This window comes from Gopherus evgoodei, chromosome 10 (assembly GCF_007399415.2).
Source record: "Gopherus evgoodei ecotype Sinaloan lineage chromosome 10, rGopEvg1_v1.p, whole genome shotgun sequence".
NCBI classification, from domain to species: domain Eukaryota; kingdom Metazoa; phylum Chordata; order Testudines; family Testudinidae; genus Gopherus; species Gopherus evgoodei.
The window spans coordinates 36,250,942-36,275,871 of record NC_044331.1 but is presented as its reverse complement, the minus strand read 5'-3'; the positions used below and the strand labels follow the sequence as shown (position 1 = coordinate 36,275,871).

Here is a 24,930-nt window from a genome sequence, read left to right as displayed (position 1 = left end):
TTTACAAAAAGAGTCATTTTCTATTACACTGACCATATAAAAATTCTGCTAATGTACAGAATTTATTCCTTAAAATAAGTACCATATGCTGTCCCTGTTTTACTAGTGGTGTGTTTTATTATTTTATTTTTTCCTTTAACTCTCTTTTTAGGACACTCAATTCAAGTAGTTTTGGATACTCAATTCGTTACAGGTCTTTTTGTGAATGCCTGAATATTTGATTAGACATTTAGATTGTAAATATTCATGACAGTAATATGGTTTGGAGAATTACTGCATTCCCAAACAGGAAACTTATTCTTGCTGAACTGATGGGGAATTTTGTTCTGAAGCAGAGATTTCAGTTTATGCAATTAAAATATACCACTTGCATAGATGTCCACAAAAAGCTAGTGTGTAGGTAAATCAAACTGTGTTTATTAACTGTTTAGATACACGAAAACAAGTACTTTTGTCCCATTTATGATAGTATTCCACTTAGAAAAGAACACCTTGGTGTTTCATGGAGCTTTGAGCTATTAGCAGTGTTGCTGCTGTTCTTAAATTGGCACATGGCAGGATTTTCTGTCTAGAATTTAATCATTAAAGCTATTGAATTTTGAAGCTGTTAAACTTGTAAGCTCCTTCAGAGAGGGTATATGAGGGGCAGCAAATTGTTGTAAACCTTATGTGATGTCCTGCAAAACCTTGAAGTTGGGGTGGCTGGATGAGGGTTAGAGACGCTATAGGAGAGGCAGGTGATGTGACCTTCCAGCCTTATAGATCTTCAGGAAAGAGATCAGCAGATCCCGCAGAGGTTTGGTGCCTCTGTGCTACTCTTTAGCTACCCTTTTCACAATGGCTGCATAACTTCTACAAGAGCTGTGCTGCCATTGGCTAGGCCTACCATTTATCTGGGCATATGTGAGGGAATGCAAGTCCAAAGATATGCACAGCTGCTGCTTTAGGTATTCAAGGGGAGAATATGGCATCCCATAGTTTCTTCCCCTCTTGGTTCTGACTTTGTCCCCTGAAACTCTGTGGGAGCCTGCTTCCTCTGTAGATGCTGAAACTGTTCTCCTAGGAAATGTTGGGAGAGATGATTCTAAGGAGAGCAGCATGGCCTCTGCTTGTAGGAGTCCAATCTAGTTTTAAATGGCAAGTGGAGTAGTCTTTGGGAAAACAGTGAAAGCTACCCCTTCAGAATCTAAAATGATCTCATTAGTAGGAGGAAGATATGTATTTGCTCTTTCATCCCTTTATCTCATCTTTGACTACCCTAAAACTCCTCTCTCTTTGATACTGACACCTTTCATATACTTGTAGATAATTATTCTATACGCATTAGCTGTCATGTATCCAAGCTATTTAGTGAAATTTTTTTCCAGTCTTTTCTTGCAAGTTCTCCATCTCCTTAATTTAATCAAAAAAATATGAATAGTGATTATGAATTGTTTTAAGAATACTTTACTAGATACATCCAAAAGTCACAGTTGAGGAAGAAGGCCATATTGGTTTAAAAACTGACCTGGTTTAGAGGGGAAGTGAATGCAGATGTGTATATAAAAATGGAAGAAAGGGGAAGTTGATAGTAATGAACATAAATCTGAAGCTCGGGATTGTAGAAAATTGATAAGAGAAGCAAAAGAACACAAGAATAGAATTTGTTTTAGTTTAATAAAGAGAAGAAATCTATGGCCAGCAGAGATGAGGATAATACGTTTTTAAAAGTGTATTAGGAGCAAAAAGAATTCGAACAGTGTTATTGGTCTATTACTAGATGGAAATGTTAAATTATCAATGCAGAAAAGGCAGACGCGTTCAATGAATATTTCTGTTCTGTATTTGTGGGGGAGAAAGATGATGTAGTCATATCATGATATAACACACACTTTCAATTCCTCTAGTACAGAGGTGGGCAAACTACCGCTCATGGCCACATCCGGTCCGCAGGACCATTCTGCCCGGCCCCATAGCTCCTGGCCCAGAAGGCTACTCCCCAGCCCCTCCCCTGCTGTCCCTCTTCCCCCCACAGCCATGCTGCCACATGGACAGCGCTCTGGGCAGTGGGGCTACGAGCTCCTGGAGTAGCGCAGCTGCAGAGTCTAACCTGACCTGGTGCTCTGAGCTGCACGGTGCATGGCTGCCTGTCCTGGTGCAGCCGCGCCGCCAGCCACCGGTGCTCCAGGCAGCATGGGAAGCGGGCAGGGAGTGGGGGAGGGGGGTTGGATAGAGGGCTGGGGGTGTGGATGGGGTGGGGGGGTCAGAGAGTGGGGAACAAGGGGGTTGAATGGGGGTTGGGGTTCTGGGGGTGGTCAGGGAGAAGGGGTGGTTGGATGGGGGAGGGGTGCAGGGGGCAGTCAGGGGACAGGAAGAAGGGGTGATTGTATGGGGCAGGGGGTCCCAGGAAGGAGGGGGGTTGGATGGGGAGGCAGGGAGCAGTTAGAGGTGGGGGGTCTGGGGACAGAGAGCGGGGGGGCAGATGGGGCAGGGGTTCGGGGGGGGCTGTCAGAGGTCGAGAAGTGTGTGGGGGGGCGGATAGGGGCTGGACCCAGACCATGCCTGGCTGTTTTGGGGAAGCCCACCCTCCCCTAACCGGCCCACCGTACAATTTCTGAAACCTGATGCGGCCCTCAGGCCCATCCTTGCTCTAGTATCTCAGGAGAAGATTAAACAGCACCTACAGAAGTTAAATATTTTAAAATCAGCTGGTCCAGATAACTTGTATCCAAGAGTTTTAAAAGAGCTGGCTTAGGAGCTCACTGCACTGCACCACTATTCCACCACCTTGGAATGCTGGGGAAGTTCTAGAAGACTGGAAGAAAGTTAATATTTTTGTGCGAATATTTAAAAAGGGTAAATATGGTGACCTGGGTAATTATAGATCTGTCAGCCTGACATCAATCCTAAGCAAGATAATGTAGTCATAATATAATGAATGCCCATCAACATGGGTTTATGGAAAATAGATCCTGTCTAACTTTACATCTTTTTTTGAGCTTACAGCAACACTTACCTTTATCAACCAACTTTGTAATATACTTAGACTTCTATAAAGCATTTGGCTTGGTACTGCACAACATTTTGATTACAAAAAACAGAACTATATAAAATTAACATAGGCGCACATTAAATGGATTAAAAACTGGCTAACTGATAGGTCTCAGAATGCAATTATAGACAGAGAATCGTCATAGGCCTGGTATGTTTCCAGTGGCATCCCACAGGGACTGGTTCTTGGCCCGATGCTATTTAACATTTTTATTAATGACCCTGGAACAAAAATGCAAAAACTGGAGGAGTGGTAGATTAATGGAGAGGGTTAGGTCACTGATACAGAGCAATCTGGATTTCCTTGTAAGCTTGGTGGAAGCAGACAGTATACATTTAGCCATATTAAAATGCATATATCTAGGAAAAAAGATTGTAGCCCATACTTACAGGATGGTGGACTCTATCCTGGGAAGCAGTAACTCTGAAAAAATTTGGAGGTCTTGGTAGATGATCAGCTGACTGAGATCCCCATGCAGTGCTAGAAAGGGATAAACTAGTGCGACCCTTAGATGCATAAATAACAGGACTCTCCAGACAAGTAGGTTATTTTACCTCGTATTTAGCACTGGTTGACTGCTGCTGGAATACTGTATCCAGTTCTGGTGTTCAAGAGGTATGTTGGTATATTGGAGAGGGTTCAAAGAAGAGCCCTGAGAATGATTAAAGGATTAGAAGACATGTCATGTGGTGATAGCCTCAAGGAGCTCAATTTGTTTTAGTTTAATAAAGAGAAGATTAATGGGTGACTTGATTACAGTTGATAAGTACCTACATGGGTAACAGATATTTAATAATTGGCTCTTCAATCTATCAGAGAAAGGTTTATCATATCCAGTGGCTGGAAGTGTAAGTGGAAGTTAGACAAATTTAGACTGGAAATAATGTATACATTTCTAACAGTGAGAGTAATGAACCACTACAACAATTTACCAAGGGTCATGGTGGTTTCCCCATCACTGACAATCTTACAAAAACATTCAATCTCGTTTCAAAAAGATACAATCTAGGAATTATTTGGAGGCAATTCTGCAGCCTTTTTTATGCAAGAGGTCAGACTAGGTGATTACAGTGTTCTCTTCTGGCCTTGGAATCTATGAATAATTCTATTGTCATTGCAACTAATATTTCAGAAGAAAAATGATGACAAGACTAAGTGGGAGAGAGAAAGCAGGAAGTCCAGAAAGATACTTCGGGATAATAGTTGAAACCCATTAGATGGGAGTTTGCAATGTGATGTGATACATAAACAGCTTTTGTAGTTGAAGATTGTGTATGTTGAGACACATCACAGAGCAGAGGTAGTAATCCTTTATGGCCCTGGTATGACCACTTGCAGAAGTACTGCACTCAGGTCTGAGCACAGCGGGTAAAATCCTGGCCCCACTGAATTTGATGATAAAGCTTCCATTGGTTTGGATGGAGCCAGGATTTTACCCCATATTTCCATTAACAGGTTGGAGGAACTTCACAAAGAACAAAACATTTATCTAGTGATGGGAGCGATTGATTTAGGAGGGAAAAACGGAATGAGCTAAATAGGTATAGTTTAATACAGCGGTTCTCAACTGGGGGTACATGGCCCCCTGGGGGGCCATAAGCAGGTTTCAGGGAGTCTACCACAATAAACCAGAGAGCAGGCACAGCATCAGACTTGCTGGAGTACAGGGCAGAAAGCTGTAGCCTGAGCCCTGCTGTATAGGTCTGAAGCTGTAGCCTGAGCCCTGCTGTGTAGGTCTGAAGCCAAAGTCCGGGCCCCTCTGTGGCCTGAGGTCCCGGGCAGTATTCCCTTTATTTTTTCCCACCCAGATGCAGAATGAATTTTGTTATGTGCACCAATGTGGAGGTGATGTGTGATACATCACCTTCATATCAGTGTGCACAACAAAATTCATGTGGTGGGAGTGGGGCTGAGGGGTTCATAGTGTGAGAGGAATCTCAGGACTGGGATGCAGGGGTGTGAGGGCTCCAGCTGGGGGTGTGGGCTCTAGGGTGGGGCTGGGAATGAGGGGTTTGGGGTGCAGGAGAGTGCTACGGGACTGCGGTGGGGAGAGAAGACTCTGCCCAGCTCTCTCTCCAGCTCGCTCTCCCACAGCAGCACCTGCACTGGAGGGAAGGGGTGCCTCTCCCCGCCGCAGCAGCTCTGAGGCTGTGGGGGAGAGGAGCCTTTTCCTGTCATGGCAGCTCCGGGGCTGGGGCTGCAGGATAGGTGCCCCTCCCCCTGCTGCAACAGGTCTGGGCCACAGCTGGAGGGTGGGAAAGGGCGCTGCTACCTGCTAATGCTGGCATGGGCTTTTAATCTGCTGGATATGCAGAAAAACAGTTGTGGCATAGGTGGGCTGTGGAGATATTCATAGCATGTTGTTCGGGCCTCAGAAAGAAAAAGGTTGAGAACCCTGGTTTAATAGATGTGACTAGTGGTTTGAGCACTGGCCTGCTAAACCCATGAATTCAATCCTTGAGGGGGACATTTAGGGAACTGGATGTTAAAAATCTGTCTGGGGATTGGCCCTACTTTGAGCAGGGGGTTGGACTAGATGACCTCCTGAGGTCCCTTCCAACCCTGATATTCTATGATGTAAGTCTAAAATATTTGACGAGCACAAACACCAAGGATGGGGAACAGCAACTTGGGACTTGTGTACATTTCAGAATTAACTTGGATTAAGGTAGGGTATGCATTTAAAGCACAATAACTATGATGCAGATATTCTCATTCCATGTGTAGACAAACCCTTAAGTGAGGTACATCCATATAACTAGGAATAACAGGATGAAATTGAGAAAGGGAAAATAGAGCCTGAATAGTAGGGAAACATTTCCTGGTGCTGAGATACATTAGGCAGTGGAATAGTCTCCCCAGGGGAGTGGTGGAAGCTCTATCACTTTGGTCATTTAAAGGAAGACTGAAAATCTGCTTTTCTATGAAGCATTGCACTAGACAATCTCTCTTTTGTGTGATGCATCACACTTTTTGACCGTTTTTTGTTCAGTCCATTTGAGGCAACATCATATACTTCAATGCTGCATTATTGTATTTATTGCGTTCTTTTAATCTAATTCCATTATTAAACTAGGGGAAAACAGCATCAAATATTTTGTGTAGCCTGATTTATTCTTTATATTAATGGCTCATGGTTCTGTTACTCACTTAGGTGCTTACAAGTTCTTTTCTCAATATGTATTCCATTATTTTCCTTGAGATTATTTACTTGTCCCATCTGGTGAATGGTATCTATGAAGCTTGTTCTCTTTTTTGGGGGGTGAGGTTGGTACCACATCATTGTTGTTTCAGTATTCATGTTCTTTCTCAGATCTCTGACTCCCTTTCAAAGTAATTGCTAATAGTAAGTGAACTAGTTAATTCCCTTAGGCCCCTAGGCTGCATGTCATCCGGACCTCCTTTATTTGTACATACTCATTTTTTTTAATAGTATTCCCCCTACCTGCTTATCAACAGCTGTATGGACAAAATTTTCATTACTTCCTAATTGTCCATAGGTACAGGAGCATATTGAGATAGCTAAAGTTTCAGTAACCGAGCACATGGTGAATTGCTTATGTTCTCACACCTATAGTTAGCTTCTTTGTGGGAATGTTATTTGTGCATTACATTTGGGTATTTTATTAACAGACCAGCAGGCGCACTTGTTATTGTATAAATGGTTGAGTTGAGGTCATTAGGTGGTTAGCAGCTGGGAATAGCTTTGGGAAAAATGGCCATGCTTAGGAAATTTGTTTTTTGGACTGTCTCCTCTGAAAATTCACTTGTGTTGAAAAGTAGCTCTGTAGCAGCAAACTTTAGAGAGCTGTTTGTATGCAGCTGGGACTGAATTTACAGACTACCTTTCTCTGACTTGCTAAAAAGCTGAAGATTGACAACCCTTTCATCCTGCATTATCCAGCATGGCTTTTAACTCCAAGAGAACTGTGTTCACAAATTGATGCTCTGTTCCTTTGGGGTTGGTGCAGAAACATTAAATTGTACTAAAATATTCATATGTGAGTGCATTTAGCTGAAAGCAATTGATGTGCAGTTCCCAGGAGAGCAGAAAGAAATGCTGTATGGCCCTGTACTCCAGCAGACACCCTAAACATGCTTCTTAAGAGTAATTACATGCCCTAGCTGATCAAAGTCCTTAAAGGTTCTTTAAGTGAAAAAGATTAGGACTGGATGGAACTGCAATACTTTGTGTACTGTTTAATAACCTCCGCTACCTGAATGCAAGATATTCAACTATTGCTTAGTACATTTTTTGGAATAATTGTCTGATACAGTGTTTATATATAACCAGTGTCAAGCCATAAAATATTTTATTGGGTTAATAGCTTGTAATTGGAAGGGATCCTTCATGTGAAGTAACTCTCATAACTAAGATTTCTTTCTATTTTTATTGTCCTTTCACTCTTTCAAAGAAAATAAAATCTCTGGGCTGTCTGTGGAAAGAGTACATGTGCCAAAAGGGTTCATTAAACTAGCTGTTTAAAAGCATGCCACTGCAATGATGACAAATTGATGTATGCTAAAGATTTTAAAAATAATTCAAAAGTTGGGATGAAAATCAATAGGAGCTGACAGCACACTTGCAAAGCAGCTACCTCATCTTGTGTTACACTTGTGCAAGATACAAAACAGTACCTTAAGAGAATTCCCACTCATTCTATAAATGAGAATAAAAATTATTCTTGTGGCTCCCTTAAGCAAATGTAACTGCCCTAAGGCAGCCTTGGGCATTTTAAAAATAATCTTATAAATAAATATCAAGTAACATAAGACATGACACATTTAGGAAATCCATCATTTCATAAATAACTTGGGGATCTATATACATGTGAAAAACATTCTGCATTGACCTATTGGTATGCTGTATAATGACCTGTAGGTGACAGTCCATAAAACTTAGTGTAACTGGATATATGGATTTCAGATGCAATCCTACAAAATTCTGTGTAAGAAATTCCATTGACTTTACTGGGATTACTCGACTAAGGCTTAAGTATCAGGAGGTAGCCATGTTAGTCTGTATCCACAAAAATAACAAGGAGTCCGGTGGCACCTTAAAGACTAACAGATTTATTTGGGCATAAGCTTTCATGGGTAAAAAACCCACTTCTTCAGATGCATGGAGTGAAAATTACAGATGCAGGCATTTGCAGGATTGGGTACTTTAATTTGACTCTAAACTGGTAGTTTATGAAGAGATCTGAGTAAAGATTATGCTGAGCCTAGAATTCTGGTTGCTTCAAACTTGAGTCAAAATCCAGATTGTGCATAGAACAAAATCAGGGCTTTAAGTGGCGATTCTCTTTCTTTAGAGTTGTTCTGACTCAAACCTGCTGCTACAGCCCTAAGAGATGCCAGGGATGAATGCTTGAGTTGGGCCTCTGCGTTCCCCCTTTCTCACGCTTATGCAATTACTGTGTGATTGTCTGGGCAGGTTACAAACTCCCCAGCCACAAGCAGAATCCTCTCTGGCTGCTGCTGTAGCTCTCCAGAGGAGTCAGAGCACAAGGGATGTGTGTCTTGCTGGTCCTCCCCTTGCTTTTACACATTTCCATCACTGCCCTGATGGAACTGCCCCCAATTCCCCAAATAGCACCTCTTTAATTTAAATACAACTGTTATTTGCTAGTATTGTCTTGCTCATGCTTCTCTACTTTTCCACTTTTTGCCCTTGTATGCTATTCACAGTGTCCCTTCATCCTCCGTGCTTCTTGGTTCCTCCATTCCATACCATCTCCCCATCAGCTCTCCTCTTTCCCCTTTCCTTACACTCATGCTGTTCATATTTACCAAACCCTTCTAATGTATATATTCCTTGCTAATATTGAAGGATGTTCAAATTATTCAAAACCATCAACCTGAGTGTATAGTGTTTTAGCCATGTCATCATATTCATATCATTTTGCATTCTCCCCCATCCCGCATGTTACTAGCATTCACTTGCTGCATCCTTTTTCAGATTGGACTGTGACCTCTTCAGGGCAAGGACCCTGGACTAGAATCTGGCCCCACAACTGCCTTTTTTTTTTTGCCACCCCAGTGATGTAAAGAAGCTGACATGTCCTCTTGGTGAAATTTATCTCGTGCAGGAGCAGCATAGGGCTGACATATGTCACAGACAGTTAGAACAGCCCCGGCGAGTGCTCTAACTTGCTCCAGGGATTCCAAATCTGGGAAAAACACAGATGGTATAAACCCACTTTTACCCACCCTCCACCTGGACTGTGCCTTCTGAGAGCATCAGTACGAAATCTGGCTTCATGTTCTCTTTTGTTTTTATGCAGCACCTGGTGCAGTAGGGCCAGACTTGACTGGGGACTTTGGGCACTATTACAGCACAAATAATTTCAAAGACTTCACCGTAGAGCTGAGAGGAAATACGGTTTTCCTAATCTTCCTTATCTTGGCAGGGGATATGGCTGAGAGCCTTGTGAGTGACCAGTTCCTTCCTTGGTGATGCTTACATCAGCACCTAGCAGCTTGGAAATTTTATTGGTCAAATCAGCTTGGTACATTTAATTAAACAGTAACCTCTATAAACTGAGTCTCCTTCTTAATACTGGGATTTTCTTTTTCTTTTCTTTTTGCAGTAGGGAACTACTAATAGGAAATAGGCTGTTCTGCACAGTGTCTTTATAATTGGACAGTCAAGTGAAAGTGTTGCTTACGTAAAGTGATCTATCACACAAACTAAAACCAATCAGAATGGGTTGGATATCATACTTTGGAAGCTGAAGGCAGGCAAACTAAAAGGCTAGTGATGTGCATAGGTCTTAAACGTACAATTAAGTCTTTTCGGACAAAGAAAACTGGTAGTATATAAATGATCTTTTAATAAAAACATCTTTGTATTTTCTAGATATGTTAATAGGAAATAGACATGAATGTCTGTCTGACTTTTGGTAAATTGGACTCCTCCTAAAGACTGGTCTTTAAAGTATAGCAAACTGACAAGAGAAACCTTGTAGTCTAGAAGACCAGCGCTTAATGAATCTCTCTCAAAATCATATTACAGTAACATTTTTAAGCCTCTACTTTCTCCTTTGGGATAATTACAATATTACAGTCTAACCATGGTTCCTTCTGTGTACATATTATATTACACTTGTTAGACATAGCAGCTGCAGTTAAAATGGGGTGACCCCAAGCAGTAATCTATTAAGTAAAAGGGAGGGGGAAGCTCAATGAATTTTGTAGTCTCTAACTATTGGATATCTTTGTGAAAACATTCAGAATTGAGATGCTTTTTATAGCCCTATTCATATTTTTCCTACTTTTGCAGCCTTCTTATACTCAAAGGGAAATATCCTATCATCACTGCGCTGCTTCTATATAATTTTTATCACTCTTAAAGATTTTTCTATGTAAACAGTGAGAGAGATTCAGGAATGAAGTAAAATGTTAAAAATATAATTTTTGAAGATGACTTTGGCAGAAATAAGTAAATTTTCTCCTAACTTATACATCCAGTCATCTTAATTCAAGCCCCCCGCCTTTGTTTCCCCTGAGGAATGGGGCAGGAATTTGGCTTATTTGGTATCAGACTGTAATGAACAATGCTATTTCTGTACTGGGATCCAGTAAAATAAAATGTGCTTTTGAGAAGTGTTCTCCCCAATCCTTGGAAAGGAGAAGCCCCATGCAGGAGTTGCTAAAATAAGTCAGGGTGTGGGAACTTTGGATTCTAAACTTGATCTGTGCATGTAATTTTAGAAGGAAAACTTGAACAGAAGTGGGTAGCCATTAAACTGAGGTGAAGAAAAAGGGAAACAGCCATATCCAAGGCTTTCTAGTTGAAACATCGCGCTAAGAGCCAATAAGGCTACAGTTTAGTCCCTTTCCTTGATCTAGATCAGTGGTTCCCAAACTTTAACAACCTGTGAACCCCTTTCATTAAAATGTCCAGTCTCGCGAACCCCCTCCTAAAATGAGTATTTCCAGGGATTTTCTCCTTTACCTGAGTATTAATTATAAAAGCAGTGACCTTGGAAATGTAAAATTTGGTTTTATGACACACTTATTACACACTATTATTATTTATCATTACAGTATTTTTATTACATTATGAAAACAGCAACATACTTTCGGAGCTTGTATCACTGTGACTAAGCCTGTTATAAGACAAGGCTCCTATGTTTCATCAAGGAGTATCCGATGTGAAACAGCATGAAGGTGTTTAAGAAGCCAACTCAAAGAGTTTCTCCTACACAAGCATTCAGGTCTTGAGCAGTCCAGGCAAACAATGCATGTTGCAACAAAGCTTGTTCTTCCTAATAATTTTAAAAACAATACTAGCTGCCTATTTAATCTTAAAAACAGAAAAAAAAAATCCACCTCCCTTTTTCCATTTCTTATAAGGAGTTTCGAAGTTTAAACCTCCTCAATGTGAGAGCAGCAGAGAGTCCTGTGACACCTTATAGACTAACAGACGTATTGGAGCATGAGCTTTCATGGGTGAATACCCACTTCGTCAGATGCATGTGTGAGAGAGATGCTTGCTCTGATCTGCTTCACTCTTGGAAGTCCAGAGGCTCTGGGCTGCTGGCCCTGTGCTGCCTGGGGTCCCTATGGACAGCTCTGTCCACCATTAGGGAACTTTTTCCCGAGAACCCCCTGTAACATTTTGCAAACCCTACTTTGGGAACCACTGCTCTAGATTCTGGCACATAATTTGTAGCTTTGGGGCCACTAAGCCTGCAGAAGGAAAAATAGATCTCAGCTCACTTTAAAGCTAAATGGGAAAGTGCTTCAGTTAGTTGGGAGTAGGGGAAGGGTATAATAAAGACTAGGGAAAGTTGGGGGATCATTTTCTGAGTACTACTTGCCTCTTGTAAAATGGAAGAAATCAAGATTAGAGGCTCCAAGCTGATTTTCCTCCAAATTAAGCCTGGAATGTGGGGTGGGGCATCAAAATTGAGACCTCAGTTTTGTGTCTAGCAAAGTCTGTGGTTGAAACACTGTAACAAGACTCCAAGGGTGGGCTTGGAGAAGGCCTTTGGTTAAGGACAAGGACTGTTACATGATCACTTTCTAATATTTGTTGTACTGTATGGGGACTTTATCCTTGTGCTCTATTCTGTATTCTACTGTCTTTATATATCAGAGGTGGGCAAACTTTTTGGCCTGAGGGCCACATTGGGGTTGCACAACGGTATGGAGGGCTGGGTACGGAAGGCTGTGCCTCTCCAAACAGCCTGGCCTCTGCCCTTTCCCACTTTCTGCCCACTGACTGCCCCTCTCAGGACCTCCAGCCTATCTAACCCCCCCCCCACTCCCTGTCCCCTGACTGCCCTGCCCTCTATCCACACCCCTGCCCCTGAACAGCGCCCCCCCCGGGACTGCCACCCCCTATTCAGCTGCCCTCTGCTTCTCGTCCCCTGCCCACCCTCTCCCAGTACCCCCTACCCCTAACTGCCCCCCAGGATCCCACCCCCTTATACAGTCCCCGCTGCTCCCAGTTCCCAACTGCCCTCCCGACCCCTATCCACATCCCCACCTCAGGACTCCCACTCCCAACCGTCCCTGTTCCCCATCCCCTGACTGCCCCCCGAGAACCTCTGTCCCATCCAACCATCCCTTCCTCCCTGACTGCCCCTCAGAATCCCCCCGCTCCCTTACCCAACTCCCCCCACTCCCTGCCCCCTTACCAGCAGCAGGAGCTCGCAGCCACGACACCTGGCCAGAGCCAGCTGTGCTCCCCATGCTGCCCAGCAGGAGCGACAGCCCAGAGCACAGTCCGTTTGGTGGTGTGACTGTGGGGAAGGGGCCGGGGACTAGGTTCCCCTGCTGGGAGCTCAGGGGCTGGGCAGAACAGTCCTGCGGGCCGTAGTGTGCCCACGTCTGTTATATATGTGTAAGCAGCAGAGAGTCTTGTGGCACCTCCGATACTGTTATATATGGTAATTTTTGGTGGATTGCTCATATTTCAAGTAAGGTAATGGGCTAAATTGACAATGGCTGGCATTGTGTGGTTTTTTGGGGTCCCTGATAAATTTGCTGCCTTAAAAATGCTAATTTGAACTAGAACACACTTTGATTTTAAAAAAATGTAGTCTTACCTCCTTGATCATAATGTACACTCTGCTCTTTCTGCATTACGACATAGGTGTTATGAACTAACTGGGTTTTGTAACTAAGATTGTTTTAATTTTTGTTTTCAAAATGGAGGATCTTGACTGGAGAGTGGGTGAGTGAAAGGCAATGAGAAATGATGACTTGACTTAGACAGACCTTTTTGGCTAGGACCTCCTTGTCTTGGTCTTTATGAATGAGGTGGTGAATAGTATTCTTTGGTTCTCTTCTGTGAATTTCTGAAGATAGACAAACAATAAAATGTTGACTGAAATTTGGACTGTTGGCTGAAAACTATTGTTCCATGAGTTCAAAATGTGCCTGGCTTTGAGTAGGTTGTAGTCAGGATGACTTTCAGACCAAGGGGAAACAGTTTTTTCTTCTATAAATTAAGACTGCCAATATTAATAAGCCTTTTTGAAGAATTTAGATTTATTTGCTTATAAATTCTTACCCATTTCAAATATAAAGTATGTAAAAGTTGCCACATTGACAACCCTGGAGACTTTAGCCCTATTTGTCTCCAAGACAGATAGCAGCAGGGTGGATTGATTTAAATTGCCAGTTTTAGTCATGATTTAAATACTTGATTTTAATCATGTTTTGCATTTGTACTTATTTTTCTAAAGAGAGGTTGGTTCTTATTAGTAACATAAAAATGTGTTGATTTGCAACCTAAATGTTCTCTTTGCACTAAATTTGATGCTGCTTCTTGCTACCCAGGTGGGTTCACTCTGTCTGTGCACATTTCTTTACACCATTATGTAACTTAACTTATGTTTGTTCAGATTCTCAATTTTTACATTTTTATTGTTAGAATATGGTGAGTGTTGCATTTTGTATTTACTTGATAGTTTTAAATGCAAAACATGTTTTGATAAACTTTTTCTTATGTATCAGCACATGAAAGATTTAATTTAAAAAATTAAACATAAGCTTTGTGCATATTTACTTGAATTTTCATCCTAATGCAGCTTGACACAGCTCTCAAATGAAATTAACTAACTCATTTGTTAAACAGTTAATCTAACTTAAGTAGGTTAGCAAATTGAACTGATTTGTTTCTGGTCATTGTGTCCTTCAGTTTTAGGACTAGTAGATCTCACCCTCTCACACCTAGTTTTTTTCATGGATTGGAAGAGAAAAAATAATCTTTCCTGCTTTTTCCACTCCCACTTGGTTTCTTAACTTTGAATGAACTAGTTATGGAACTGAACTAGCTGAGAAAACTGAAAAGAAAAAAATATTTGTTTCTTGCACCTACAGATGAGGTTATTGCTGTCAAAAGCTGGTTTAGCATGTCAGCAAAGTCTGGTTCCAGGTGCATAGCCAGTGAATACCACTAGGTCAGTGGGTGAATTTCTTTGAAACTGGTTAGAAAACATATACTGATTTAATATTTTTTTTGTGTTTAAATTAAATGATTATAGTAAATTTAGGCCTTAACAAAGGTGGTCAGTTTCAAATTGAATTTAAAAAATGTTTGTTTAGAAATAAACCTGTATTTAATTAAAAGTGATAGAAAAAATTAAATTAAAAAAAAAAATCTTTCAGAGAATCTGAAAGACCCTCCAACAGTGACAGTCCCATCCTTCAGATAAGGAGTAGTGTGTATTCTGATGCATTTACAACACTACAAACCTCACATACACAGAATCACAGTGATGCCCTGTATATGTGCCAGACGCTTTTTTTGGTCTTTATTTCCCACCCCAAAACTGGCCAGGTAGACAAGAGAACCAAATTTTGTTCCCTGGGATATCTGGATTTTGGTAATCTAGGTGAGAAATTATTTGTATATTAAAACACTCTTCAATATTGATTTTTCTTATAGTTTCAATGAGATGATACAAACTTTCACTTCTAATACTTAATTTTCTTCTAGGAACTTTATATTGCTGTTGGAATATCTGGAGCAATCCAGCATTTAGCAGGGATGAAAGACAGCAAGGTACAGTCCTGCATGTATTAGAAAAGACTGAAAGAAGGAGTATTATTTATTATTATTAATTATTATTATTATTGGCAAAATACATATAGCAGAAACTTCTTCCAACATTTGTTGAAAGTGAACATAGCAAGACGATTGGTTTGTTCTGCCATGTTAAAAATGTCAGCTCTCAAAGCTCTATTATGTTAAATACTGTGAAAGAAAGTGTTTCAATAGTAAGCTCACTTTAAAAGAAATATGTTGCAAAAACAGAAGTGTTTCATTAGAAGAGACTAATTGATTTAATGTATTGTTTAAACAAAAATTCCATTCTTGAATACTATATTATAGGTCCCACTCACATATATTTCAGAACCTGACGTATTAATTCATGCATAACAATGTGCGATTTGAATTATGAACTTACTATTCCATAAAGTAAAAGATGACTCTGACATTCCTGCATTTATCCATTCAAATGGAAACCTATTATAAATGGTAATAAAACTTTAAAAGGTTTAACTCATTAGTAGCTGAAATGTATGGGGTAAATTTGGAAATTTGACTGTGGACTGGACAATGACAATTTCCTAATAGATTGGCAGGATTATGTACAGTAATAACAATGCCAAAAATAAAAAAGTTGGGGGGCGGTTGGTTTTTTTTTCCAAGTAATTTTTAAAATGAGGCCATTTTTTTGGAACTTCTTCAGGAGATTCTGTTAAAGTAGATTTATCAAATAGGCTTAAATGTGTTTCTGTTGTGGCATCCTGCTGAAGTCTGAACAGCTTATAAAGCAGTGGAAAACCCCTGTGAGGGTCTCCCATTGTTTTCTAGGTGGAGCGCATGTTTCTGTTTTTATCTTTGATAAATGGATCTTCATCTTCTGAAATTTCAGAAGAAAAGTTCTTAAAATTCCTTTCTGTCCACAGTAACAAATTTAGCTTGGTTAAGTATCCAATGATATTCTTGGCATGAGCCAAACTGCATAATAGGATGATTTGAACTTTATTTTAGCACCTAGTTTCCTCTGAATACTGCAGTTCGGTGTGTACATTTTTAAGTGAAATGTCAAACTTTTATTGGAGGGCATAGGAATGGATTCCAGATTTAGGTTAGAGCAAATTCATTGGAAGATGCAGATTAATACATTTTATACATCCTTTTTCATTCAAGCTGTGTCTTGCTTTAGAGTTAATACAGTTGGGAAAAATAACCGGAGTGAGAAATTAAAGGATATGCTGTGGGCAATGGAGGAAAAACTTTCAGGGAAGATTATGAGGTAGAGAGATGCAGGCAATAGGATCTGCAGTGGCAGAGGCAGATTTTATGCCAGTATTAGTGAAATTGTGTAACATTAGTCTCTTCTCTGCTAGATTAGACAGAGAGAGATGGGGAAGGTGATAAAGAATATTTGCATTCCTGTTAATATCAGAAGATCCCCTTCTCTTTCGTCAATACTGTGTCCTGAAGTTTTGAAAATCCTTTTTTTTTTGGTTTGGTCCCAATTACATATAAAAGATTAGGTAACTTTGAGTCATATACTACTTGGTTTAATTTTTCTCTTTTTATACTATTTATTTTATATTTAAACAAACTTGTGTATCTTAAGACTTATTTTTACATTTACTTGAACTGTGACCTACTTCTGTTTTTTAGTAGAAGCAGTTAAGTACTGTATTTACTGAAAAGATCCAATTTATATTACTGTTTAAAAAAAAAACAAACCTAACTGTAACCATGGCTACAGTCTCTTGTGTGATTTCCTCCCGCCCCCCATACTGTGAATTATCTGGCATTGTGAACTTGCACACTTAAGGATATGTTTTCAGAAGTAGTCAGAGAAGCTTTCTCTGAGTGAAATGTATAATTTATTTGTACTTTTACAACAAGGTAGAAAAATCAGTTTTCCAGAAGGGATGGACTGTTATTTGTTTTGTCTGTTATGGATTCACAATTCCTTTCCCTTCTAGGAGTTTTTTTGTTTTTTTTTAAATATCTTACCTAGTTTACATGCCAATCAGATTAGCATAATTTTTAAATGTACTGAATCCAATCACTTTACAGAACAGTGATTAAAATATTTCAAATCTACGAAGCATTGTTAAAGACTAAGTCTTAAATACAGTGTCTGAAAACAACTATCATTTAAAGGCTTTAGTGAAGAGACCTATCTCTTAGAAAATCTTAAATGGTATAGTATTTGTTTTGTTGTTTCTCCAAAGTTACCATCTGATGATTTCCTTCAGTATTTCACGAGAAGGATGATGGAGCTATAAAATGATGGAAATATGACCAGTTTACATGAGGCTGTCATTTCTCATCGGCTTTTGATTTTGCACCCTTAAAACATATGGATTTGAGTGATCACACAGGGTAGGAGATGGATTGTTGTCAGTCTTGTAGCCAAAGTACAAAGTTTTAAGTTGTACTGAATGCAAATTTTAAAAACAGTTGTTTACGAAGTGCAAGGGAGATAGAAGAGTTGCTGATTGCCTGCCCCTAAAGACTGTGAAAGTAATGTATGACCTAGAAAATTGGCTCTGATTAAGAAATACCAGGTAACTGAGGTTCTTTGAATTAGTGAATATATTATAGGAGAAACTGAGGTGAGATGTTTTTAAACAAATCTAACAATGGTGAGGGTACATCTCCCCCTCCAACAGGCCAGTGGTGAATATTTTTCTGAATGCCTATTAGATAATACTTCCACAAGATTCTTCTAGAGCAGTGCTCTCCAGCCTTTTCAACCAGAGGGCCAAACACCTTGTTTCAAAATGACATTACTTGGGGGCAGGTTTCTGGACTTGTGCCCTTTATCCTGCTTAGGTAATGTAGAAGGAACAGAAAGCACCATGAAGAGCCCTTTCAGGGAAGTCCTCACCAGGTGTAACACCAGTGCAGCCAGTGCCTATGCATTCCTGCAAACAGTCCTTGTTGGAGTGGCCACAGCACCCTGCAGTGAGGCTATCCCCAGCTGGATGTATGGTTCCTAAGGGAATGTTGCCAGCTGGCAGAAATTTAGAGTAGTCTCCATGCTCCTCTAACTAGTGCCCAAGGCTGGGGCAGAGAATTGAGGAGCCATAACTGCTTCCCCTCCCTCCCCCTGGGCTGTCCTGAGTGGCTGTATTGGGGAGGAAGATCATCCTTTGCTATTTGTCTCTAGGTGCCAAGTGAAGTCAGTCCAACTACTATTCTGTGGGCTTCCATGGTCCAGTAAGGAAACAGCAGTGGAGCAGCATTCTCCTCCCTCCCTTGCAATGCTGCAGGCAACCAGCAGGGCAGCTGGAACTTGGCATCAACATCAGCTGCTCCTAAGGCTGCAGGCTGATTCAAACACTTCCATTTAAAAATCATAGGGCATGTCCCAGGGAACACACTTAAAGAAAATTGGTACTTGATCATGCACTAATACCCTCAAATGCCACCGCTTTAGAACATACAACTTAGTTTTGGAGGCACACATTTTGATTGTGTCTATTTATAGAAAACCATTTCTGTGGTTTAGAAACATAGGATTTTCTAACCTTATTTCATTTAATTATTACCATCATACTTTTTGAGCAAAATTAATGATTTGGCAGAGTACTTGTAGTGGATGGAGAAAAACACATTTGAATGAAAGGTCTCTTTGAATCGCAGATAAATGTATGAAGAATATGTTGGTTTAGAATATCTGTGTGGCTTTTCACTGCTTTGAATTGTTAGGTGATAGATATAACCATAACCAGCATAGGGTTTATTTTGTGAGCTGTATAGCTTTGTGTTTACAGAGCTTTCCCTATCCCTTAACAGGCTATTTATCTGGGCAACTGCAGTCTTTGGGCTATTTTGAAATGACTTGGTCTAGAAGTACTGACTCTGTCCTCTAGGAGAGGGAGTTTTCTGTATTTAGCATTGGGATTCGCTGTGTAGTGAACTAAATGATATTGCCTACATTATAGTTAAGTCTCCAGTATGTGGCTTTATGGTCCTTTTTTCAAATGTCTTTCCCTGTTTTTATTTGTTAAACCTCATGCTTTATAGTGGATGTCCTTTTTTATTATAGCCTTTTAAGAAAGTGTCTTCTCCCCCTACATCAAATGACAGCCCTGCTAATTGAGCATGGAATAGTCAGACCATAAGTGTTTCCATTATTTATTGTAGACATTTTAATTCACTTATTGAGATTTCCTTCACAGTCTTGTTTCCCATTTCTGTCTTGAAAACATTTGTCAAATGCTGTTGACCAAATGAGCACAGAATAGTCAGAGCTTAAAAAACTTTTCCGTTGTTATTGTAGACATTTAGTTTTTATTGAGATTTCCTTTAGTCTTTTATTTTCAAGGCAGAAATGGGAAGCATTTGTCAAATGCACTTGACCATATCTGCTGGGTCTAATATTCCGGTGTGAATTTAAGACACTTTTTATATGGACAAAATGTAATCTATAGCTGTATATTTTAAATGTTTTTGTTTCTACTTTCAGACCATAGTTGCTATTAATAAGGATCCAGAAGCGCCGATTTTCCAGGTTGCGGACTACGGATTGGTAGCAGATTTATTTAAGGTAAAGGTAACCCTGAGAGGGAGGGAAAAAATCTCCTTAATTTTTTGAGAGCTGCCCTAGCACAGATCAGTTCTGCATTTTTTTTTAACTTGCTCCTTCATGAAATTTTCAAGTAAGAGTAAAGATGTATTTAAGGAGGTACTAAAAATAAGGAAGTATGGTGTTTAAGCTGATGTAAGCATGTGGATAGAAGTAAAAAATGTTGCATGAGTAAGGAACTCATGGGTTCGACTCCTCTGATGTCTTTAAAAGTGTCCCCCACTACATGTGGTTGCTTGTAGATGAGAACCACTCCTCATAACTGTTGGAAAGTTTTCCTTCAATTTCCATGTAGACTGACTATAATTTAAACATTAATCTTTAAATTTCTGTGTCCATGCATCTCTGCATTATAGTGGCACCTGCTCCTCCCTGTCTATCAGAAGTTTAGATTACTAGGAAAAAAATCACACCTAGATGGGAGCTGTGTGTAATGAAGTCTGAGACAGGAAGACAGTTCAAAATAATCTATATTAAATCAGACATTCTGGAAGAGGCCCTTAGAATATGGGAGGAAGCTTAGATGCTTTGGATTGTTTACTCAAACTGATGTTGAAAACATAACACTTTATAGCCAGTAGGACATAACTGTATCCTGGCATCACTGTTTAACTTAAATAGTAAAACTATCAGAAGATTAAGGTGTAAAACTAGCTACTACAGATGCTGAACAATTGCCCTTTTAATGATTTTATCTTGTAATATGTCCATTATTCCTGCTACTCCTCACAAATCAGGCTTTTTTCATGCTCCTTACATCAGCCAGCATACAGGGAGCACCTTTTAGGGACAGGCAGTATTTACAGAGGAGTTGCATCTGACGTGGGGGTTAGGTTCTGAAATCAGCGCATAAGGCAAAAATCTCATATAATCAAATGCTCAGGTACAGTATTTAAATTATTTTTCTCTTTTGTTTTGTTTTTTGCCATGTGCATATAGTTTAAAATCGCATAAGTTAAATGCGTCTATGATGAGACTCCACTTGTATTCCTATATTTTAGACTGAGTACCCTCAGTCAGGCACTTTCCATCATCCCCTGCTTCTCACCAAAGGTCATAAGCTTGTTTTCAAGAACACATCCCAGTGACTTTCCTAAAAGGATCATACATAAAGCTGGAAACCAACAGAATAAAAGTTTGGCATAGGATATTTTTCTAAGTCTACATTCTGGCTTCTCTGTGGAGCCCAAAACCTCAATGAAGTTTTAAAAAAATCCTGCATACTGTGTCTCTTAGGCTATCATGTTCTTTCCCTACTTTCAGCATCCCAGTGTTGGGTGAGTGAGACTGTCCCATCTCCCCTGTGTTTGCAGGCATGCAGAGTTGTTTGGAAGCTAGTTATACTCTTAATTTCCAGTGCAGGTGTGAACAGATGTAATTGGTGTATGAGCTTGAAATTCAGCTTGGTGTTTGTTTAGGGATAACATTTACGTTAGCAGTTTTGCAACTAAAATATACATTTCACTCTGACACAATCATCCTAATTATCATTTTTAATGATCACCTCCTTTTCCAGATCTGCAGTCTCATTTTCCCAATTGCTTCTCATGCTCTCCAAAATTTCTTACAACCTGCTCTGATGTCAGCAATATTGTAACTCTTGTATGAATCTTATTTACACTGAGGTTTTTTTGCATACCAGTAGGTATCTCCCTGTAGGATGCGGTTGTGTTTGCCTTACGTATTCCTACAGGCATCTCCATCTTAAACTCAACTCAAATTTAGGATTATATTTTAACAAGTCCATTATGAGTTCCTTTAGCAATTACCATTGCACAAGTTGTGCTGCTTATGAGTAGTAGCTTTTGTAGCAGTGGTGGGCAACCTGCGGGCCACAAACGGCCCATTGGGGTAATCTGTTTGCGAGCCACGAGACGTTTTGCTGACTTTACCTGTTCGCAGGCATGGCCCCCCCGCACCTCCCAGTGGCTGCGGTTCACTGCTCCTTGCGGAGGGTCAATGTCAGCAAAATGTCTTGCAGCCCGCAATCAGATTACCCTGATGGGTCGCAGGTTGCCCACCACTGCTTTATAGGAAGGATCCAGTACCTGTTTTACCCATCAGAACTTTTCATTGGCCCTCATTCAGGAAAGTATTTTATGCAGAGGTTTAAATCCCATTGATATGAATGAGAATTCAGCACATGATTAAGCATAAGTGCTTTGCATTGGGGCAACTATCCCTCTACATTTCTGAAATGTGTTCTCTCATTTCACAGCGAAACTGGCTTCCTTGATGAGCCAGGTTTGAGTTATGTGAAAGCAAGGTTTTAAGAAGTCCTGTTTCTTGTCTACCATTGATTTGCTTTCCAGACTCTTCCTAATTCTGGGAAAGTTACGACATAAAGTTATCAAAACAATCCCCATAATAAGAAGCTCTGAGGAGGAAATCTGTGCCTCTGCAAATATCTATTTGAATTTTATTTAGATTTGTACTAAAAGTGCATCCATCCTGTGCACTACGTTCTGAAGAGTAACTCTACTTAGGCAGGGATCTCCCATTCACCGAGTATTATGTGGAATCTTAGCCTTTCCACAAAGGAGTCTGCTATTTAAAGTCTTGAGGAAAGCTTTCCCTCTTTCATTCTCCTCTGTTGCGTATTGAAGGAATTTAATTTCAGGTACCATTATGCATCATTCCCACAGCACAGCAGATCGAAATAGTCACGTTTGACTTTCTTGATTGTTATCCCAAATACTTCACTTTCAGAAACGTTAACAATTTAATTTCCTTTTTTTGAACTTATTAGAGAAGAGAAAAGACCAAATACTGAACAATCACTAAGTTTCTTTAGTTGAAGTCTGAATGAATGTGCAGTTAACATTGAATTTGAATGAGTGAATAGAGTTTGAGTGATGGTTCTAGTTCTGTACAGTGTGAACTAGATAAAGCATGTCAGTTTCCTAATATTAAAGAGGCTCATCACCTGAACTCCTCCTGTCACCCCCAAAACATGTTCACCATTATGTAGAAAAGATTGAACATTTACCAGAACTGTTCACAGTGCTGCTACAGGTTACACTTGGGGCTCTATTAGCATGTAATCTGTATGACTGGCATGAGCTCATAGTATGTCCACTGAGGAAAGTAGGCAGAAACACTGCCAGCACTTAATGCCATTCCTGAACTAATGCCTGCTGGCTCGGCAGTAAACATGGGCCTTTTAATAAGCTGGAGACAAAGTGACATTCGGAAGAAACAACATGTAGACAATTTCCTTAATAAATTTTGTACGAACACATTCTTTCCACCTAATGGAAATGTAGCGCTCTTAAATAATTGAGAGGCTATATTCATCAGTGGTGAGTTCAGCTGGGATCTCTGTGAGCTGGGGCAACCTGCAGCCCCTTGAAAGACAAGGTAATTGATATTTTACACAAGTGACTAGGATAGGTTTTCAGGTGTATTCTATAGATTAATCTACCAACTCTTTATATGCATAACTGTTCTTCCTAGTGCTAGTCAGAATTACAGTGCAGCACGGCTGGTGTGAAGTGGCAGAAGCACAGCAGATGCCAAGGCTTTGGCACTGACACACTGTAAAGGGATTGAAAAGCTGATTTAACTAGCATTAAACAATTCCCTTTTTTATTACTTAGTTACTAATTTTTTGCAGCCTGACTAATAGATGCATTTTAGCTTAAACTATTTTTTTTTGGCCATGGTAATTGTTTACTGCCTATCACTTTCTCATCTCTTTTTGGAATTAATTTTTGCTGAAAATGTGAGGAACTAGACCTGTTTTTTAAGTAAGTCACAGAAATGTATTGTAACGTCCTAAAGCAACGCTGCTATTCCTAACCAGGCTGGAACTAGAAATTTTAGGACCAGGGCCTTTAACTATTATCGTAAGGATCTTCAGATACTCAAGGCTCTGTGCAGTTCTAATTCCACTGACTTCAGTAGGAGAAAGAATGGCTGTAACCTACTACTTGTGTATCTAATGAGGCCTTACAGCAACAATAAAGATGCTTCTCATAATATCAACACTACTGCTTCTTAGTTTTTCTGTTGAAAATCACCTGATATTTAAATATTGAACAGGCGAATTGTACAACTGTTCAGTACACAGACATTACAGAATACCTCCAAGAAGTGGTTATTGTATTGATTGAGATTAGAATCTGATTTTCAGTTGGGTTGAGCCCCATGACTGAGTTTGGTGTGTAAAACATTCTTTAAAAAGAAAAAAAGAGAGGGAAAAAAAAAGACAAGCTAAATCTAAACACGCCTTCATTAGGCTGCGAGGGCTGGGCATATCAAATCATTTCTTGGTATTGTCTGTGTTTTATGAGCTCTAAACATAACGTGTCAGAACCTGTTTCTTTCCCAGTCCTAGCAAACCTTTTCTTTGAAATTTGTATGTACTTACTGTCTCTCTATTTAAATTTGCAGGTAGTTCCTGAGCTGACTGAAGCATTAAAGAAAAAGTGAAAGCACCCTTTAAATTTGAAGAAAAAAAATCTGTGTGCAATGCCATTGAGTTGCTGGTTTCAGGCAGATTTTGAAACAATGAAAAACCGTACAAATTGTCTAAATTCTAACTCTGAATATCTTTTGTGTACTGCACTCGTTCACCTTTTCAGCTACTGTTTGACTGCAAACAGTTTTGATTTTTTTCCAATTCTGTAATAAAACATACAATATAAAATCTAGCAGCGGGTCTGCTTTTTTAACTCAAACTTGGATTTGTGGTGGGGACAAAAATGATCCCTCTTTTCCAGAAACTTGTCTACAAACTAACAGACTTGCATTTGAACTATATATTAGCTCAACACAGCCTCTCTCATGTCTCTTTTGGCAAGATCACTAATAAGATTATTTGAACAAGTTATGTTTAGCCTTTCAAAAACTTTATTCCAGATTCTCCAAATGGAGAGTAAAGAATTTCCTTCTACTATATCTGGACTTCACACTCAAGACTATATGCTGCAGGATCTAAAACCAGAATTTCAGCTTTGATTGTGGTTTAATTTGTTAGTAGCAGTTTCCTTCTGCCTTGTAATTTATTTTATACTGATGCATAGAAGGGGTGTGTGAGTACACAATTACTACTTTGAGTCACTGTATGATGTTCTTAAATAAAAGCCAGTGCTTTCCTATTGAGTGGAGTTTTGATCCAAGAGTTTTTACCAATCATGTCAGTTAATATTATGATAACCACAGTATTAATTATGGTAAGGAAAACTCCTTGAAAGAGTTTTATATTCTTTCTGGAACAACTATTTTGCTTTAAAAACAAACAAAGTCTGCAGCAGCTGGACTACTTTGGGGTAAGGTTAAATTATCAACTTTTTAAGAACTGCC

At 39.8% G+C, this 24,930-nt stretch overlaps 1 protein-coding gene across 4 annotated transcripts in view; it reads left to right on the top strand.

The window, feature by feature from the left end:
- The window catches only part of ETFA (electron transfer flavoprotein subunit alpha), a 48,783-nt gene extending 24,505 nt beyond the window's left edge, over positions 1–24,278 (top strand). For all 4 annotated transcript variants that reach the window (XM_030577423.1, XM_030577419.1, XM_030577420.1 and 1 more), the window contains exons 10-12: positions 14,991–15,056; positions 19,504–19,584; positions 24,019–24,278. In XM_030577423.1, coding sequence (XP_030433283.1) covers positions 14,991–15,056; positions 19,504–19,584; positions 24,019–24,057 — 186 coding nt within the window. In that variant the 3' untranslated portion in view covers positions 24,058–24,278. The remainder of the gene's footprint in view (positions 1–14,990; positions 15,057–19,503; positions 19,585–24,018) is intronic.
- The last annotated feature ends 652 nt before the right edge of the window (positions 24,279–24,930 follow it).